The sequence below is a fragment of the Andrena cerasifolii genome, chromosome 2 (assembly GCF_050908995.1).
Source record: "Andrena cerasifolii isolate SP2316 chromosome 2, iyAndCera1_principal, whole genome shotgun sequence".
In the NCBI taxonomy this organism is placed as follows: domain Eukaryota; kingdom Metazoa; phylum Arthropoda; class Insecta; order Hymenoptera; family Andrenidae; genus Andrena; species Andrena cerasifolii.
This window is the reverse complement of record NC_135119.1, coordinates 16595586-16617470: the sequence shown is the minus strand read 5'-3', so window position 1 is coordinate 16617470 and position 21885 is coordinate 16595586. Positions and strand designations below refer to the sequence as shown.

The following is a 21885-nucleotide window of genomic DNA, read 5'->3' as shown; positions in this document are numbered from 1 at the left end:
TTTGCCACGCTGAACCTGAGACGCTTCATTTACCGGGGAAGGAGATTTCGTGCGATTTTATATTCGATTTCTGTGGCAAGCCGATCTGACATTTAGATGAGAAAGACGTTTCATTCGAGCGAATTTTACGGAGTCTTCTCGGCCATCTGGTGATCAGTTTTTATGATTCTGATATTATTAGGTTTCTGCTGAAGTTTCGGGAGGACTCGCGCGAATTTTTCTGAAATTTAATTTGAAACGAGAAATTTTAAAGACGAGAGTAAATTTGATTTAAAGAAGAGGTAGGTACTGTTAATTTTGTTTCATCTATTTATATGTTTTCAGAATACACGAACAGTTTAGCGAACAACGTAATAAATAATTGGAATGTGCACGCACTAAATGCAATTCTCTGCAAGCTAATGCGAACCAATTGAATTCGTTCGAACGATCTGAATAATTGTTTAAAGGATTCGGGACTGGTGATTTGTCCGATGGAAATGTGATTCGTCACGTTTCCATTATATCAACGGGACGACAATTTCGCCCTCGCTTTGACGTGCCTCCTCTGCCAGTATTTTCATTCGTGGACGGTTTCCCAGCGTTCACTTCAGTGCAAGTAGGTTACATTCTACATGCACAATGAAATATTAAACTAAGCCACAAACGAATTTTAATGAAACGACCCCTTGACGGGAATCGTTTTTTCATCGTCTCGTACCTACTGGTTCAAAGAAAATTCGAGATTGCCTTGAATACTCTTCTTTACTTGTGAAATATATATACACATACATATAATCGAGACAAAGTAGGGCATAAAGGTCTGCGCATCTCGTAGGCTCATGGAAACGAGATCAAATGTGCGATTTTCCTGAGGGAAGTACCTGCATTTTCATCTTCCTCGATAATTCTACCCTCGTTTGTTCATTCTCTTTCGTTGGATAGTCCAGAGACGATTTTTCTGGGACGTCCTTCTGGATAGTCGCAGGAAAAAGAGCGGAGCAGCGTGAAGAGTCCTCGCGACGTAAAATATGCTGGAGAAGGAAGGAATTTACTTATAAAGTTCAATGGGAAGCTTTAATTCTTCCTTTACGTTTTATGTTATTCGATGAGAGAGCGAGTTAATAAATAAGTGTTTGCGAGATTTGTTTGAATTCTTAGAGTGCCGTTTCGTGCATTCAGCTTCCTACTTTTCTCGATCACTATTTCTATCGCAAACACGAATTTGATTCGCCTCTGTGCAACATCCGAAGATTTTTATAGGAATATAATTGAGCTTACCGAGGACGCGTATATCGATTGGTATTTCACGATAAAATCCTTCGGATATTATTCCCTTGAAGATAAATTCGTGTTCGTGAACATTCGTGGAAGAGTTGGAAGACAGTGAAAGGTGTGAAACATTTTTAAGTAACGTGTGTTTATACAGCACTATACAATCTGAAGTAGTTTTAATATTCTGATCGAATTAGTATTACGTGGATTACCAAAACATAACAAATTCACATTTTGTGTTGAAGAAATGAGCTAGCTGCTCAAAGTAAATTTCTCGTCTGTAATTAAAATACCACGCCAACTATCAGTCATCAGCAACATTAACTTCAAAGAATTCAGGAAACGAATATCGCACAGTGAAAGATTCTTAACACGTTCCATGCATGGGTCACTGGCGACCCACGATGTTTACCCGAAGTGAAGCTTTCAATCTACAGTCGAAATCAAAATAGAACCGAAGGAAGGCTGAAATCATAAAGAATATAACACAACCACTATTTTCCTATAATCAAATATCACAATCTACTATTCCCACCGTAAAGAACTAAATTTCCATCGCAAACCACTGCATTCATTCCCCTATCCAAAGATGATACTCCACATATTCAGGCCCGGCTCGAGCCTTTTCGACAAAATTACGCCCATTATTTATAATACACTTACTTGAGCTTTTTTCATGACCCCACTTTGAATTTTTATGCGTAGCTTAAAACATTTAGGGGAAACGTACCAGTGGTTGACAAGTTTTCAGAAGAACGTAAAAAACAAGGTTTTTAGATGTGGCAAACTGTGGGTATTAGGAGCCGCGGCGCGCTGTTGAAAAGAGATAGTTGCACTTCTACAAAACTTATTTTTCACGTTTTTCTGAAAAGTTGCCAACTACTGATACATGGTCAACTACTGGTACTTTTAATAATAATAATAATACAATTTATTACCCTAGGTATAGTACAACCTTTAATATTCCATTCGAAACTTTATTTTAAGAAATGCCATTTTGCGTCCCATGCCAACTTTATGCCCCAGACAGCTGCTTAATTTTGCCTGTAGGGACGATCCGGGTCTGCACATATTATTACCATCCCCCTGGCAATAGCCATCAGCCAACGTACCATCTCTATAACCTTTGCCCTCGGCTAATGTTCAGCCGAAACGTATGTACCACCAGCTTGATTGAAACACATTCGAAGCCAGCTCCCAGATCGAATCGATCGGAAGTGCCGTCGCAGTGACCGTGAGCATTCAGCTCGATACGCGACAGGCAGTTCAGCATTATGATTAGTCGAGCACGCAGAATTTGTCTCTGGCCGTGCGTGGGCGAGAAATATGGCCCGGTAATTGCGGACGGCCCTCGTCGGTAGCCGCTAGCCGGCAAGCTTGTAAAACCAAGCCCGATGCTGGAGGATACGCGATCGATAGCAGGGGTACAACCGCAGGTACAAGGAGCGACCACGGACGTGGACGAAAAGCGCGAGGATAGCCAGAAGACGTCCCTGTGCGATACGCGCACGTGAAACGTCTGAATAATGCATGAGATCCGCGTAATAAACTGGTCGACACGCGGCCCGGTGTGCACCGACTCGCGTGCACTCCGCGTACACGGGATTGCGGGTGGAATTCGTCGGCAGGGATCCGACTCTTGCAGTTTAATTGATTCTAGTGGCATAGCAGATTCGATTCTCCTGGAATTTCGGTTCGATCGCTGTGCATTTAATCGTGATCAATTTAACGCTGACTCAGGGGTGGTTTGCGATGTTATTATACATTCCTCTGTTTATGTAAAATGTTGTCTGTCTTTTGCGGAGGTGACTGATGGGCTTTTATGTATGTAGCTGGTGTAGGTGCAGGAAAAGAATTCTATGTTGTGGTTACTTCGATATAGAATTAGGATTGTTATTCTGGAACGAAGTAGATATGTTTTTATTTCTGCGTGAAAATAGTATACTTTGTCGAATTACGCAGGTATTGGATGTTCCCTCTGTTTTGCACAGGTTACACGGTACCTACTCCGAAAGAGGGTTCGTGCGCGATATCTTGTTAGTGGATTCTGGAGTCAATTTCTGAAAAAAAAAAACACTGGAAAAAAGGACTGACCAATCGGATTGCTTTGATGCAGTTTCGCGTTCGGATTTTACATTTCGCGGAGGAGCTTCGTCAATGGAATATGTCCAAATTTAGCCAATTTTTCAGCCCCGCCGACCTGCTGGCGTTTTCTACCAAAATTTTCCAATAAAATCGTGCGTGGCCTGATATAGTTCCATTCCGCTTTTTTTTTCTGCGTGGTGCAGAAAATACATGTCCCATTAGTGAAAAACATCCCCAACTGATTTGCAAATATCGAAGATAGTAATCTCCAGAGAAATATCATTCAAAGGAATATTCGGAGCGAGCGGAACTTGGTAACGTAATCGCAATACGTACCGCTCATTAGTTAATTGACAAACTACATCACTGTTCCTATGGGAACTGGTAACGTTTACCACGGTATCGAGGAATATCCATTCTTGAATTATGCTAATCGATCGCTGGCGGTTTTCACAAAGCCGTCAGGAAATTAACATTGCAAATTGAATTACTGTACTCGATGCTACAAAAGATAACTACAGCGATCGGTCGACATCATTCTCTGATCGATTAGAACAAATTGCCCCTGGAAATTGCTCGTAGACCCTTCCTGTTGCAACGAAACCCTGTCAAAGCGGACTATTTCACTGCTGCCAGATTATCAAAAATTAACTCCTAAGTAGTAATTAAAACACAACTTCTTTAATACGCCAAAGAAAGAAACAACAATGTAGGGCATACAGTGATCTATAATAATCAGAAATTAGTCGACAAATAGAGCATCGAATCAAACGTCCCAAAATATTCGGGGCCCCCCAAAAATTTATCTAATTAAATAACCAAGACCTTCAACGTTCCCATTAACCCCATTCCAAAATATATTCAATTTCAAACGATCACGTGATGACACAACCTGTACATCCAGCAACGGGATGTTTTATCTTACAGTGCGATGCATCGGCACAAATTGCTGCCAGTTTTGGTGAAATTCTAAATTGCGAATTGACGAAACGGTCACGGGATCAAGTGAATATGGCGGGCGACGGGTGGACGCTGCAATAATTTATCGAGCGACCAGAGTCACGAGCAGCGTTTTCGTGCTTGTTTAATTGCACCGACGCAGCCTGCGTACAGGAATATTATTATAACTGACAGCAGACAGATTTTAATTGGACAGCCAGCGGCGGCCGGTTATCCCGGATTTTCGACGGGTGTTTGACTTCCTGATTTCGGCCCGGGTGGAAATCAGTCCCGTTCAGGCCACGACCAAAACCATGGAGCCCGATGAAACCGTCGCGGTTTCGCTCGCGACTCTTACACATTTATCTTGGTTAACGAACTTTCCGCGGCGACACACGAAATGTAGGAGTTATCGAGTTGTCAGTTTGAAATCCATCAGTGGATCGGGAATGAATCGCTCCGATGGGACTCGGTAAAGTAAAATGCTCTGGTTTCAATCGAGGAATAATCTGCTGGCAGTCGAGGGGGAAATTTGTTTCCAATTGTTAATTCTCTTACAGTCTGTCGAACCTCTTGTAGCAATTCCAAGTGAGCAGGGAAAAGTTTAAGGAGTGTAACTTTTCTGACTTAATTGAATAGGAAGAATTCGTCTTGGAAGGAGCGAAGGGTGGAGAGACATTTGTAGAAGATTCGTAGAAGATTGTCGAATGATCATTGAAGTATTTATTAATTTAGCGCTGGTTAGCATTGAGGGATTAATTATCTGCAGCCCGGATAACTGGAAAAAGCTGCAGAAGGCAGCAAAGGATAGCGCAGTAGAAAAGGAGAAGCTCCACTTGTTTGCGCGTTCCCTTTTGCTCCACCAAACGATTTTCTTCACAGGTACGGGGAGGAAAAATTCCTGTCGACTATTTCTTCGACCTAGCCTCGATACACGTGGCAATCGATACGAGACACAGTAATTGGCGCAATTTTTTCATGCCCTCTTGTTGAAATGGAAGTAATATTTCCGAGGATATCCACACTGTTCGTCCCTTCTCACAATGTCACCGTGCGGACTCGTTCCAAGATAACAATTCGCCGGTTTCTCGCTATCGGTATCTTTCCTGCTTCTAATCGTCTCCATGATGCAACCAGTTTGCAGTTTTATGAAACCCTCCGCAGAAAACTGGCGCAAATTACTTTCCCTCGCACAAAGGGGCTGGGCGCGGATCGACAAAGTTGCATTCGCTCTAATTTCGCGAAACTTGTTGCAATCGCGTCCAGTCACCGCCACGCGACAAAGCAAATACCCGAAAATGAAGGAAACGGCGATTTCGCTGCGATTACCGCATTGTTTACAAGCTGAACAACAAGGGGCATGGGGAAGAGGGTCAAAGGAAGTTCCGTGACGATTTTGATTAAAGTATAATTATCGAGGTCGTCGCCAAGACGCCTCTGGTGTCTGCTCGAAGAAATCTCGTTACGGAGTCTGTCGCGATATTTGCGCCTCCCTGTAATTGCCGCTTCCGTGGCAACAAACATCCTCGCTGAGCCCCGAGACGGTCTGTCGTTAGCGACAACAGTAAGGTATTACATTCGCGCATATCAACGGTGATTAAATCGGCCCTGTATCTGGAGAATTTCCTTCGCTTCTTTAATTAAATTCGAAGGAAAACTGCGAAGTTGCTGGCTTTGGAAGGGTAGCCGTTTCCAATAGAGCGTCATTAGGGCTCTTTTAAACAAGATTGTGCCGGAGCTCACTACTTGGAAATATTTATTGCACCGTGATAAAATGATTCGTATCCGACTTATTTTTTAAACAAATAAATTTTCCAATAACATTCTCTATTACTAATAATAAGAGATTTATAAGTGACAATATGTTTAATATTCGAGTGATGCAATAAATATTCCCAGTGCTGTATATTCACTTGGTTCAGAAACGATAGAGAAAGATAGGAAATATATGGATGTATTAAAACTACTGGTTGATAAGCATCAAAGTGTCTCGTGTGAAAAGGTCCTTACCGTAAAATACAAGCAATGCGAATGAACACCGGAGTAGCGAAGAATAAATAAATCTAGGGGAAGATACAGTACCACGTCATAGGCAGCGCGATAAAGCCGCAGGCTCGTAAAATAAATTTAAACGTAGACGGCATAATTCATTATCAGGCTTCAAGCCTATTAATTCGAAGTTATCACCGTGAAGTTTAAAGATAAGCCAGCTGCGTTCGTATCTTAATCAAAATTTGCGAAAACCCAGTTCCTCTCACTAAATACTACCGCAATTGATCATTCCTGTCACACTTGTCATAATTCTCCAACACCTAACAGGCTTCGCAGCCTTATCGCGCAAAATATCGCTCTCATTTAGGGACGAATTATCAAAGGTCGCCTGCCACGAGAATAGCAGACGCGGCGCTTCCAGGGGAGGGTATCCGGATGGTTGGCTCGTTCCGCGATAAAATTTATCAGGGGGCTGCTGCTCGTCTCAATTTTATCGGCGTGCGTGCAATAAAACGAGACTGTAAAACGTGAATCCCCGAAGGGGGAGCGGAGGAGGAGGAGGAGGAGGAGGAGGAGGAGAGACGTCTGTACTACTTGTCCCGTGCCCGCATGCGACACGGCCTGTCGTGCGTTGAATTTAATGTCGACGGGTACCTGTGCCCGGAATGAGAGTGCTACTGCCTCGTAAACGGCGTAATGCACTTAAAACCGCGCCGACATGACGCGCGATCCCGCTGGAAATTCGTCGAATCTCCGGATATCTGCCGGCCCTTGCAGACGGCCTCTGCCGTGTTGCACCCGATCGACATCGCCGGTGCAATTGCATTAGCGCGTTGCCGGGACACAGACCCACACTCGCCTGAAACAGCCCCAACGTGCCGCGAAGATTGAGTCGTCACAGAGCCACCGCTTGCTCCGCCAACACGCTTAATTGACATCCTTCCATGGACCGGCAGCGATTCGATTCCAGATTTTTCCCTCCCTTCTGGCTCGACTTCGAAATCCTGCAATCTTCGAGGCACCTCTAGACATTGAAGCATAAGGTTCAGCTGCAGGAGTCTGCGATACCTCGTACAGTTTGACTGGCGGGTTACACTGCTTGTTGCAGTTCACCTTGCCTCTCGTTTCGAAGCAGTCTTCACTTCGCGTTGAAAAGTGAGGGAGACTCGAAGAGGCGCGTGGGCTTGACCGTTGCAATTGGTACAAAGCGATCGAAGAAGCTGGAGACAGCGTCTGTTCTGAAAAACTGTCAAACTGCAATTCAGACGCGGCCGAGGCGACAGGATGAGGAATATCATTCAATTTAATCATTTAAGAATAAACTCGCCCGTGCATATACGCGGACGAAGGGATGGGTTCCTCTAAGAGGGAGCAATAGGTGGGCCAAGGATCGCGGAGGAGATCCGTAGCTACAATTCTAGACCGACGTAAACAAAGAGGCAAGATTCCTGCGGCGCTCCGCGAGGAGAATCAAATGCTCCCACGAATTGCTGCGAAAAGCTCGCCGTAAAACCGTAGTTTATGGATTTGCGGGATCTCCGTTGCCACGCGACGCACTGGGAACCGGCTTGTCGGAAAGCTACTTTCCTCCAGCAACACCGCGAGAGTTTTCATAAAAACAGGAATAGTCGTGGGAGTGGGATAGGGCGCGTTAAATGAAGCCCAGCCTCTGCGGCGTTTCCCTCAGGTAACTGCCTCCTATTTCCGTCCCGGCCGGTTCCATTGCGTCGTGCACCTTCCTCTCGAGCGTTACGCGTGTTTCCAGGCGCTGTTAAAAGACGTTAGACAACGGGACCATAGCGACAGGGCTTTTAGACGGCGCGCGTGGGCGTTGAGGTCGTCTTGGCAGCTTCCTTCGTTCCAGAGACGAGGCGATCGCGCGACGGAAGTGGCCCGCCACCGTCGGGAGGATGTTACAATTAATGCTGACCGGGGCTCGTTAGCACGTTTCCTTTTTCCCTGAGTCATCCCGATGGAAGTCATCGCCGAGGAGAGCCGACGTGCACGCGGGGAGGAAGACGGATTACCGAGGCACGAATGATCGTCTGGGCACGGTTAATGGTCGCGATAACGTTTAGGGAAGCTGTCGATTCGCTGGACGCAGCTTCTGAAGAAAACTCTTCGAGGCTGGGAGACCAGAGGCGCTTCTGCGGCATTAGATTGTAGGATATGGTGATGATTACGATGATTACGTGTCACGAAGGTTTCCACGGTGTCTCTTGTAATTATAGGAATCTTCTAGTATATAATACTGTAAGAATTTTCAGATCTTTTGAGATTAACTGTCCGAAAACTAGTGGTGCATGGAAGAAGTATTTTAAGGGAGTTTGAGGGTTGAAGAAGAGACTCCCAACTGCCACACGGCGAGGCTCGCGGGGGCTGAAACAGAACGAAGCGAAAGGGGGTGGTTTCACAGTTAATTAGATCCCGAGGAACTGGGTCGCGGCGGAAAGCATCACGCAAGTGTGACTCCGCGTTATTCCAAGTGTTTTCTTCCCCCGTTTTGGTTCGTTTCGGGAGGCATTACTGGTCTATGCAATTTCCATTTGAGCGTTCCACGTTTCGCTGCATCCTGACAACACCTTGCTCGGTGGATTTTCAATTTCGCGGTGATTTCGCTGGCCTACGACCAGCTCTGTTCGCGTGGTTCCCAGTTCGCTGCGAATAATTAAGTTTCGCGAAAAATGAAACACAAGATGCCTCAGCTTCTCTCGAATACATCGGTGCTCTGTTTTATGGGCGACGTCATCCGTGCAGCGATGCTCTTAGGACGCGATTGCTTGGTGGGTTTACGACCGTTATCTGTCATCGTAGCTTCGTTACTCGACCATTTTACGGACTGACTTTTTATGTAGCATTTATTGCTACTGAAACGGTGAAAATGCCGATGGCCACGAACTGGGTCGCAACGCGTGCCTGTGAGCTACGAGTTCGTGTTCGCGAGCACGTTTTACCAGCAGTCAGACTTCATATTCGATTATCGAAGACGTTTTTAATCAGCTTTAACCCTCGGTTGTTACGCTGGGTCCAAATGGCCCGCAATTTGACATTCCGGGAAAATATCTTTGAGGAATCATTGCAAGTGGTATCTACTACTGTCCAATCACGATGATACTGTTAATTTTCAGCGATGATTATATATTCTACAATCTCCAAATTTTATCTCAGAATTTTTGCCACTTAATTTAACAGATAGTTTGTAAATCGCAGCTGATTGAAAATTGGCTTGGATCGAATTGACCCAATGTGACAACTACGTTCGAAAACATAGGTGTGACAGTTGAGGGTTAAGTACATCAGTTTGAAAGAATGTAAGCCCGAGCAAGAGAAAGGAAGACTGAATAATATTAACAATAATATATTTTTATAGAGGCTTCGCAATACACCATGGGTCTCAACAAGATTTTAATTTCGTGTTTAATTCCTCCTAAAACATCTCTGGTTTTCCATTCAACGCTCACCATTCCTCACTAATTACCAAGAACAAAATCTAGTTTTTAAATTACGAATCGTTCTCCATGAAAATCCCAGAGCAACGTATTCCACGTAACATTGGACATCGCCAGTCCGTTCTGGGTGAGCCGCGCGAAAATGAATTCATTTCTTGCCCCGTAACGGACACGTCGGAAAATGTGCGCGCAGCAGGAGCATCGCAGGCGAAATGACATATTTAATATAGTCCCCGATCCACCAGCTAATATTGACATCGATGTTTGCGCAACTCTAACACTGTTTGCAAAATCACGCCGCGCACACACGGCGGCGTATTAAAATCCCCAGCTGTTTGAAGCGAATTGCGCCCGTTCATCGACGAACAATCCCCATTCTCCTCTAGCTTTCGCCAAACAGGCTTTTCCGATCGATAAACCCCTTCCGTCCCCCCAGAAGGAAACCGACATTTTCGATCCTCCCTTAGGATGAACTTCGACGAGCGCTCGGCATAACTGTTTCGAAAAGCCAACTTGGAAATCGTGTTTGTCGTTTTTTTGGGCGCGATATACTGCGCGCTCGAGGGCTACGCCCATGCATCGCAACGCGCGGTTCGTTGGGAATCCAGCTTTAATCCCGCCGCCGGTCTAAAAGGCGATTTTTCAGGATTAAAAGTCGGTGGCAGTCGCAGTCGCAGGTTGCGAGCCGCGTTTCTATTGGCCACTGCCGGGGTGCATCTGTGTGTTGTCGATACTGATTGGTTTACGGCGTTTCGACCACCCCATCGTCGCTCCTCCACTTCCACCCCCTCGTCCGTTCCTGCTGGTACGGTAGGTCCCGTTTGATTAGCCGATATCGTTTATCGATTCCCCGAATTTCGACTTACGAACTTACGCGCTCGCGGTGTCGAGGAAAATTTTCAGGTTCTGCTTTCGGAGATCACGCGGCCTCGAAATTGCACGGCCATCTCGACGAGAAGTGAGATCTAACGCTGGATAAGGGGATGCCAATCGTACGATGCTATCGTTGGCAGTCGATAGGGGTCTAACAACGAGGAAAGTTTTGAGCGACGTTACGAGCGCGCGCGTGGTCAGGTCGGACGATTGTTTTGGCCGGGAACAGATTTTCTGAGGGATAAGGCGTTGGATGTTATCGGCAAAAGTGTTTCTTACATGTTCCACCGATTTGAATCAGTGCGAGCTTGGATACGCGATACGAGTTCGAGATGGTGTTAAAGCGGTAGCAGAGTTCTTGCGTACCACGGTTTCGTGCAGATGGGCCGATAACGTGGGTGGAGATATAAGAAACGATATTACGGACAAACCTATCACACCGAGCAGAGGTTCTCCAGGTAGATTAATTATGTTCCAGATCGCGATAGCGATAGCGTATTTTACAAATCGATAGCGTGGCGAGCAGTGCCGTTGCTTGGCTACAATTAACATTCAAATGACTAATACCTGACACCCTTGATATTAAACTAAATTCAGTTCCAGGAGGGGCCAGTAATTCTAATTTTCCGCCAGATTGCTGCTTTCCTGCAAAAAACAACCTCCGTTCTAGGATACTCTTCTCGACGACCACTCGGAAGCTCTTTCTTCCCCCCGAAGACGTATCTATTTTCCAGGCCACTCGCAACGACAGCTTCGATCTTCCCGTCGATGCGCCTGACGCGCGCCTCATTCGATTGTATCCATCAGAGCGAGTGTCTCGTCACGTTATCAAGCGAGAATAGGCCCGATCCAATTAAAACCGTGGCCCCCTGTCTTCTCCTCGGTGACGTGACAGCACCGCTGCAGCATCAATTTTCATGCAGATCTCGCGCGGGGCGTTTTGGAAGCCCCTTTGGTTTCGAGCCAAGTGATTCACTTTCTCGCGCAGACATTGATCCGCAACAGGTTTCCTATTAATTTTACGTGTGCCGTTTACGCGGGCCACCGGGGTGGCCGAGGGTAAACAATCAGAAGGATAACAAAACCCCTATTAGAATCGTCGACTTCGAATGCGGAAAGGCCTGCAACGGGGATGTGTTCGACGTCTTCGATCTCTTCTCATCGAAACTTCCGTGCACCGCGGATCAAGGAGATCGCAGATTGTTCGGAAGTCTTGGAGAGTCGATGGAAGAAACGAAACGTGAAAAACGCCACCCGTTTGAAACCCCTTTCTATTTCGACTGGCGTCGGCGTATTTCCACGTCGATATTTTCCGGATAGTATCAAAATTATTGTTCCAGAGTCCCCGAGTATTTACTTCGGGAACATCCAGCTGGATGTTCGCTTCGCGCAAAACTTTCCCCGGAGAAGCGATCTCTTGGAAAGTCCTGATTGATTTAAGGGGCATTCTTCAAGTCCCTGCGCCGCTGAAGGTGTTAGGGTGCAGCAGATCTCTCCGGTATACTCGGGCACGGATAGATTGGAAGCGATGGGACGACTGGCCGCGTGGATGTTGAAATTAATTCAGCCACTTTGATTTAATGGCCGCCACGAGTGCAAATGGAAATCGCTGAATATCCGTGTAACGTCTCTATCAGTCCAAGCGAAACTGTATATCGCTGTTATTGTTGCCTCCATTATTATTATTGCTACTCGTGTAATCTGGTCGCGTTGGAGGCTTGCGGTGACAGCTGCGGGGGCGTTTATGGCAGTTTGCGGCCGCGGATGTCGTGGACTAGGCGAGATTTTCCATCGATTAAAAGTTACTGCTGGCAGGACGATAAATTCCGCGAAATTGCGCCCTGCTCTACGAGTGTTTCGTTCAGCTATAATCCCGGGCCACGTAATACCGGTCCTGAGGCCACTTAAGACACTCTCCGCAGATAAAGTTCGCGCCGGGGCTCTGTCGAATCAAGCTATCGACGCGGAAATAGGTCTGCTACTGATATTGGTACTGGAAATAATGAAATTTAAATGAGATCGCTGGTCGGTCCTGCAGTCTCTTGATACCTACATTGCCCTAGACGACTATTTTCAGAAGTAACAACGCTCGGGCAGTTAAATATTAAGGTTCAGGAATTAGAAATGATTTGCTTGCTTGAAGAGCGTGGCATTTAGAAGCGATTAATCTCCCGTGATAAAAGGTTGGACTTTAGACATCGTGGAACTTGTACCTTCTGGATTTCTCGAGCTGCGTTATAATCATTGTACTGTGCTGGATGAATTTGTGATTTAGAAGCAATTGAATATCGGTGGCAGAAACTTTGTACTTGAGGATTGCTCAGTATTATCATTTTTCAGCCGCTTGAAGTTGAGCAAAGTATTCTCCGAAGCATAAAGTTCCCGCGGATCCTGCAGTTGCGCGAATTTCCTCAACTCAACACTCGCGATGTCTCGAATTCGGAGGATTTATTTTGCCCAACGTCACGCGTCTTCGCTTTTCACGGAAGACCGTCGAGCACGCGGCTTCGCGCGAGCGAAAAAACCAAAGGACTTATTTGCTTTGTTCCGTGCAGCGAGGGATGCAGAAGCATTTCAGATTTCCACGTAGGTCTCGCGGAATTCGCAGCGTCTGCGTCCGTGCGCTGGCTAAGTCTGGAAAGGAGTTTCCAAGCGGATTATAACTTGACGAGAACGTCATAAATATACTGCCGTCGCCTGTAGATCTTTGCCGACTGACGCAAGCCGTTGTTTGAGGTCATGGGCTAAGGGCGACACAAAGTACGCCGGGAGCTTTTAATTTCCACTGGCGGCCTTAGGCAAAGAAATCGTAAATTCCCTCCGGCTATGCCTCACCTGGGCGTGGCACACCTGAAGGGGAAGACGAAATGGATTACGAAGAAGTTTGATATCGATCATCTCTTTAGCTGTAGGAGTCCCTGGAAACTGTCGAAGTCGATTTCATTTTCCTCAGAGTTTTCCTACTTCGAGTCCAGTGCTGGGAAATATTTATTGCGTCACTTGAATACGAAACACGCTAACACATATACCGCTCTTGTTATTAGAGCTAAGAGAAAGTTATTGCAAAATTTATTAATTGCAAAAATGTGTAGCTTACTATCTCGAATTACCTTCAAGAAATTAATGAAGAATGTTGAGCTATGCTATATCAGAGAAATGTCGTGGAAACTGACACAATTTTTCCCACAACTAAATTTATCCCGAAATTAAACTAAATAGAAATTTCTTGTCGCAGCCAGTTCCTCCTCGACTTGCGTTGATCCACTCTCCTCTGAAACTCCGCGCAGCTCGTTTGAAGCTCGTTACCTTTTACACTTTACACCCCTCTGTACGCTGCTGGAGCAGCATTCTTCACTCGTTCCTCGCAGTTTTTGCCACGTTCGCCCGGTGTTGCTTAAATTCTTCAGCAACCGACACTTTGCATATGCTGGCCAGCGCGAAAGTTCAGATGCTGTCTCGCGCACCCTGTAATCAATTCCCCTCGCTCGACAGTCGAAAGTAGTAAATATCACTTTTCCCTCTCGCCGAATGTACCACTGACAGGCCACCACGCGCCAGGACGTATACTTACCGTGATATTTCAAGTTCAACCAGCAGAACCCCGACATTTGCCAAACGAAATTATCGTGGGCCATCGACGGGGCCCCCTACAATTCGTAATCAGCACCCCGAGCTTCTCGTCCCTCTTCGCTCTAGCCCGGGCACGGTTATTCCCCCCGCCTGTCCGAAAATTAAATTGCCAATGTTCCATGAAGAAGAAACGCGAATTGAAGAGCCCTTTGACTCTCCTCCGCGGGGATATCTCATTAAACGGGATCTGTGTCTTCTTTGATCATCTTAGGGATCAGAAAAGAGGAAATTGAAAACGCTGCTCTGGTAGATTCGCGGGGAATCGAGGCTGGCCGTGTCTCGAGCTCAATGGTAAATTTATTAAATCCAGAAACATATTGAAGAGCTGTTCTAAATACGGAAATAAACTGGCAAATTATTAACCACAGTTGGAGATGAAATAATTGATTAAACTTCACTGTAATCCCCTTGCTTTGAGCAATCATGCACTTGGGAAACTTTATTGCAAAAGCCTTCTATCTGTCATTCGATCCTCACAGATAGTCGAATTGGCGGTGAATTTAATAGAAATGTTTGTTGGAAATTTTCAGAATGGACCATGAAGGAGCGCAGCGCGAGCTGGTAGTAGACGAGCGGTCGTCCTCTCGGTTGGTGCCACGACGGTCGTCGACGGGATCCTGCAACGTTCGATCATTCACCCTGCAGGTGTTGCGCACGGCAGGCACGAGGTCGACAGGTGCGATAATCGGGGGTGACCCGGTTGCTGCCGCCGGGGCGGCGATGCGACGATGAGCTCGCCGAGGATACTGCTGTCCCTCTACACCCGACCAGAGGTTAGTAACTGCATTATCCATTCCACCCTACTTCACAGTCGCTGCAATGTGCTTCGAAACTTGACTGACGAGCGCAGCAAAATGGCGCAGATCAAAGTTTACTCGTTTCCCAAATGCCAATTTCTCTGTATATATTCATGAATACCTGAGCTGCGTCAATTCTCTAATGAATGTGCGATGGGGTTGCCTGCCGGGCAGAAAGATAATGTTGGATTAGGTAAATTTTTTTTATGTGAAGTTGAGGCATAATTGAGGTTTTTTGTAGTATTTTGAAAATTTGTAATTGTTAACATGCTTGTTAATTTATGTTGTATGTATTGGTTATTCTGAGTTAGTAAATTATAATATATTGGATCGCAGCAGAGAATGGGCAAGTATTTAGTAGGGTTATTAAAAATAATAGAAAACATTTCACGCGGAAGAGAATATTGGTCGTTAAATATTGTATGGTAATAGGATAGGAGTAAAATTGGATAGGGTACTAAGGGATATACCAGACACGATAGGTCACGGAAAGGGTGGCCAGATGGAATTCCACGAAAAATTGAGGCAATTACGGGATTGGCCAGTAATACTGAAAGCTATAAATTTTGCATTTGATGGTCCGGTTCGTTAGGGGTCCGCTACGAATTGCCCCTAATCTGTCCTCTGGGGGTATTAATAACGGCTCAGGCTATGCGTACCACGAAGTCAGTTAGTAGCAATATTTCCTAATGGAATTCTTACCTTTTTCTCTATCATTCATTCCAGAATAGTCTTCAAACTCGAAGTGTATCTCTCATTTCACCGTGAAGTCCTACCAGCACAATACTTCTAAACTTACAATACATCCCCTTCACAGCACTTAACTTCGCATTTTAGTTTCGTCGAAAGTACTAGTCAATTATGACAACTATAAAACATTAGCAGAAGAAAGTAAAAAAGATGAACTGGTAATGAACGTTATTAGATATGTCTTAGGAAGTTGGCCAAAAGATACTAGTAAAATGCCAAATGAAATGAAAACTCTACTTAATAAAAGATTGAAAGATTTAAAAAGAAAAATTTAATCTTAAGTGAACTGCTTGTGACGCACTTAGGTATTGTGAAAATCAAAATGTTTGCTCGCTCATACGTCTGGTGGCCAAATATTGATCACGATATTGAAAGCATGGTCACTAATTGTAAAATTTGTTTAATTCAAAGAAAGAGACCTCCACATAACCCCGTTAACGACATGGCCATACCCAGACAAAGTATGGGGAAACAATTCATTGCGACTTTGCGGAATTGTTTGGTAAAATGTATTTAATTATAGTGGAAACCACATACATTACACCTACCTTCTTTGTATTCATTGAGATAACTGCTCAAATGTGCTCCATCGACCCACCCTTTTTCTTGTCCAAGTAATTTCCTTTCTTTTTGCGAAAAGCGCAGGAAAATGGAGGGTTGGAAGTTTTGACGGAGAACCTGGTGAATTTGTTCGCAGCCCCGAGTAGTAGGAAGGCCGGGTCGCCTCGCAGGCTGTCGCAAGGTCGAGCATAGAGGAGCGGAAGCCGGTTCAAGGCTGAAATTAGTCGCCTGGCCATGGACCTCGAGGCGAGGAATGGAACCGGCGGGAACGACGACGAGGAATACACGAATATTTACTTCATCGTTGGCGATCGCAGGGAGACGGCAACCTACAAAGCGGATCAGGTCTCGAGCATGGAGCTTAAGGGTAAGTCCTTTTCGATCCATTGATCCGTTAATAGAACCCCCATACAGTTCACGAACGTGTATAATAATTTTCGTAAGTTCGAAAGCTTAGTCTGTTGATTTTGAAGTTTTTACGGGGGGTGGTTGCTTACAGATGTAATGTGCGCTTGGTGCAACGGTGTTTGTTAATCTGTGGGAATGGAGGAATGGGGAGGCTAGTAGTTTAATGCAGTTTCAGGTTAGACAGTCTTACTTCTAATATACTCCTAATGAGTTGAATTCGAAAATTTGTAAAGAATCTCATTTCTTGTATCTCAAGAGCACTTTAAATAAACCTAATTTACCTCTTCCTTCCCCTTCTTTGTCTAAATCTCTCTTACCAAACACACGTATATCCAAATCGAATGAAACCACATGCATAAAAAATCAAATCCATCGACTCCTTTAATCCAAATTCGAGCGTTTGATTCGCTCGCGGTTTGGACCATTTCACTCTGGGGGCTCGGCGACAGGCCACCAGGGCGCTCGTTCTCTCGATGAAGATGGAGATTGCTCGGCTGCTCGATACACGTCGGGGAATATTCGATATTCGGTGGATCCACTCAATTATTAATCGACGCTGCCAGTCAACAAACCCGAGCAATCTCCAACGAAATCTTCCCCTGACGCCCGTCTTTTGCCTCCGTCGCGAGAGATATGAGAGGGTCTGTAAGCACTACCGAAATTATGTTTGCACGTACATCGAACCGTGACCTATCGACCGGACGGGGCCTTCCGACCGCAGCCTTTGAGGGTCCTGACTTGCCAATCAATTCTGTTTCACCCTGCTGCGTGGCAGACGACAGAGCAAACATGGACTTAGGCTCACGCGACTGTTGCCAGTCGATACCTGGGATGAAATGTTCAGATGCCTGGAGGGGAGATATTTCGTGGCACTTATATTTTATTACAATCTGTTCGTGTTTAGTTGTACATCTATATCTCACTGCTTTGAATTTTTGGCGTTTGGTTCCTTTGTTCTTGGTTGTCAGGGACTTATAATGGACTTTAGTGTTTAGGAAATAAGGATAACGAAGGGGCTAAGAAAGATCATCGTGCAAATCAGAAGTAGGGTTTATTGAGTTTAGAGGTCCAGTGTATTATAGTGGAGGAAAGTATATGAGAGGAGAATTATATGGTTGGAAAGGATAAATACCTTGTTGCTGGTAGAGGCTTTCAAAGTTTAGAGTTGTAGTTGTAATTGGGTTGATTAATAGTCGAAGAATTTCTTATATCTGTTAAAGCTGTTAAAGAAAAGACATTCAGAATAGGTATTTTAGAATATAATTCTAACTTAATAATTAAAATAAATAAGTGCTAAGAATCGGCAACTAAAAATAATCGTGACGACCCCCCAGAAAACACTTTGCGACCCACAGGTTGTGAGTCACTGAAGTAAAGGGATATAAAAGTACATGTACTACATGGTTCCCAGAATTTTTCGTTGTTGGAAAATTATACTCGGAACTAGTTAGGGGAAGTAATTCATGTTCCCAGAAATACTGTTAGAAACTTGTTTTCATCCCCATGAAAATAACAAGCCGTACCGTTACTGATCCGATTACCTATATTAGAGCGTTACAACATTCTCCGCAACCCTTTTAAACAATAACTCCCTTGAATGTCGTTGCTGAAAAATTACTGTGAAATTCCGCGAAGAGAACAGCTGCGCAGAAAATTCAGATAATTCACGTGGAGGCGAATGCCAAATCCTGTCAAAAGTTTCCTCTCTGTTATCACTTCGAAAACAATCCTAGCCCTTCGGACACTGTACAAATCGCAGGATCAACATAGATTGACACATTCATATCTTCAGAACACAAAAAGGATTAAAATTATATTTAAACACGCCGAGTCCCAGCTAAAATGTAGCTCTTTACATCGTTAATATTCATCACGACTGACACGTCATTCATTCCCAAATTGGACACGAAATCGCAGTCACGAAACTCTGCGCATTCACAGAAATCTATTCAGTTAAAAATACATTTGTTTCTCCGAGCAGAAATTATTTTTCCCAAACCTTTTATACCCTTTTCGTGCTGAGTTAGTAACTCACAAGAAGCATTTGCACTGACGTATAGAGGGATAATCTCCGCGTTCGCTCGTTAAAATTGGTTTTTCTTCGCAAAAAATGGAGGACACGCGTTCTTCCTTTTCGTTATCTCGGGAAACTCATTTTGCTAGCCAGTGGGAATTATACAGCTTTCCTTGAACGATGTTGTTTGTCCCACACGTCTGTATAAAGATTTCCCCTTAATTTCACGAGCTTTCCACGGTTCTGCGATCTTCCTTCGACGCTTATACACAGCTAAACGCTGCGACGTAAACGCGGTGTGTTTCATTTCCTGTTAGCTGAATTATGGAGATTAGCCTGACACCTGGCGCAGAGTCGAGAGTCGATTTTCTGCTTGTGTGCTCATTACCGCCTCGATCTACTTAATCCGCGTGAAACTTGATACAGCATTTCTCTATTCTGTTTCCGGGAGTAACTGAGCGCTTAACATTGTCAATTGCGGTCTGTTTCACTGATCTGCCTGCACTTAGGGGCTGCTTGGTGCTACGGTCGGAGTTTCGATGGAATCTTGAAAGATGGTGGAAGAATTGAATAGTAATATTGAATTATGTCATTCGAACATCTTCTCTACGTGTTTAACTTTGATGTGAAATCGAAGAACAGGCTGGCTTTGGTGAAAAGCTCTACTCTACTCTAGCTTTCAAATTTTCAGTCATTTAATTGTACGCTACCATTATATACAGCGTCTGAGTCGCGTAGATTTTAACGCAGAACATTCTCACTTGTTCCTTCGGTATTAACATTATCAGTGACGTCCTCAGTCACAAATCCATCGACCATTCTAAGCACATCTATAAATTTCCAAACTTTTTATGCCCACAGAATTAATTCTTCCTATCTACGATTATCACCATCCTAATCTACTTATTACATTTCGCGTTACGCTGGAAATTCAGATTCCTGGTAGAACTAAAGAAAGCGATGGGAAAAGTAGATTGCGATTTGCAAAGAATTGCAGAGAAATAGTAGTTGCCATATCTTGTTCATAATCTCAGCTTTTTCTGCTCGATCTTGATTTCGAGTTTGCTTTTAAACAAAGTACTATCATCTATTCTAACTGCGTGGAACTTAACGCGACACACCAGCACTCGTTATTCGACGTTTACATTGACCAAAATAATCTCGATTACAAGTCCTCCGACTGTTCCAAGCGATTCACTCGCGGTCCACTCCGCGTCTGACCATCGGTGGCTCGATCTACTTAAACCAAGTCCGATCGACCGCAGCATTCTCTTGTCGCTCCCTCAGCCCCCCGTGGTTAGTGATATTTTCAACGTCGTTAATTGAATAATGTACGTCGTTTATTTAGAAACGTTTGCACGTAATTTGCCGCGTCACGAATACGCGAGGCGAATTCGCGGTCGAACTGCGTCTCGTAATTAGGGGATGATAATGGCGTTACTGTGTTGCGCAGGCCTGCCGGTCAGTTAACGGAAATTGCTTTGCCGTGAATGTCGTTAGGTGGAATTCGTGACGTTACAAAGGCAGCATGTGAAACTGAGTGGATCCTGTCAATGCCACGCGCCTTTACGACGCTTCTCGCGTCGTTTCTTTTCCCCTTTGCGCTCAGCCCGTGTTCTGGAACCCGTGACAGTCGATCTTGAATGGAAGGCGGCCCCTTTTGCATTCCGCGCATATTTTTGGAACATCTCGGTCCTGGATATTCGCGACTACCTTCAATCGATAAATTCTTGCTGTAAAAATTCTATCACGCCGAAGGTGGAGGGCTTCGAGATCCTCTGAAGGCAGAGGAAAAAGAAACTACACAAATGTGATTCTATCCTAACCCAGACACTAGTGTTTGTTGTAGTTAATGAATTAGATAGATTCGAAAAAGCTGTCTAAGTTAGTAACGCAATTATTATTCATATCTTTGAACGATTGCCTTCATCTTTCCAAGTTCGCAGCAAACGCGACTGTCCAAAGACTTCTGAATTCAATTAGAGCTGTCCATGGTGCTCTTTCGCTGGAATTTTCTTTAACTGACTTCAAAAAGAAGGAGTTTATAGATACGATCCGTATGTACTTTTTTTATGTTTGTCACCGCATAACACCTCAGCATATGGACCGGTTTTGATAATCTTTTTTTTATTCGAAAGGTGGCATTGGCCCAATATTTTGCCAGTTCTGGTTAATAATAAAGGCTATTGTCACCTAATTATTATTATGTTATGTACGTACACGCATATCTTCTAAGCATATTGTGTCAATATATATAAAACTGAAAAAACAAAAAATAAAAACATTTAAAAAAAATTAAAACCGACTTCAATTAAATAAAAGTGCACTAAAAAGTAAAAAAAAATTAATCCCTTATTTAATCCACGACTCTTATATTTTTTAAGTCGGCGTCTCATCGTTTACATTGTGTAAATCTGGCGCCGACTTAAAAAATATGAGAGTCGTAAATTAAATAAGGGATTAATTTTTTTTTACTTTTTAGTGCATTTTTATTTGTTTGAAGTCGGTTTTAATTTTGTTTTTTAAAGTTTTTTATTAATTCCACAGACTCGTCGATTAAAATCTGCTTACCAACACTTGTTCCCTTATTTTGACGAGTACTACGCACGTGCACTATTCGAACAACACCAGCACTTCCCGAGCACGCTGCACTGCACATCCATGTCGATGTAACCGAGGCCTCTCTTCTAAGTATAACCCACCTTCGTTTGTCATGAATGGCCAGGAACTGTATTGTGTCCGCCCTCTTGCATCAAACGGAGTGAATATACCGGCGTCCTCTTGTTTGCCGCCATTGTGGTACCAAATATCCGCGAAGAGGCAAAGTCGGGGCTGCGTTCGCTGCGAAACAGAAATCCCTCTAATAACGAAGCGAGCAAACGATACGAAATTAAAATCGCAAAGCTTGCGCACACACGGTACCGCACCCCGAACATTTTCAATCAACGGGGTTAACATGACCGCCTCACGCATTTTCCCGATTGCGTATTTTTCAGCGCGAAAAACCACCACCCATACAATCGCTGTTAATCTATCAGGGCTTTCATCGCGTTGCAAACGGATCACGTGTTCCCTGCTGTTCTGCAAATTGCACGTTTGTATTTCGTTCCCGTGAATTCCTCCATTGTTTCCG

General features: G+C 44.5%; 1 protein-coding gene across 2 annotated transcripts in view; it reads left to right on the top strand.

The window, feature by feature from the left end:
- Positions 1-21885, top strand: part of Pde9 (phosphodiesterase 9) — a 155572-nt gene that overhangs the window by 89607 nt on the left and 44080 nt on the right. For both annotated transcript variants that reach the window (XM_076806793.1, XM_076806792.1), the window contains exons 4-5: positions 14753-14995; positions 16467-16697. In XM_076806793.1, coding sequence (XP_076662908.1) covers positions 16565-16697 — 133 coding nt within the window. In that variant the 5' untranslated portion in view covers positions 14753-14995; positions 16467-16564. The remainder of the gene's footprint in view (positions 1-14752; positions 14996-16466; positions 16698-21885) is intronic.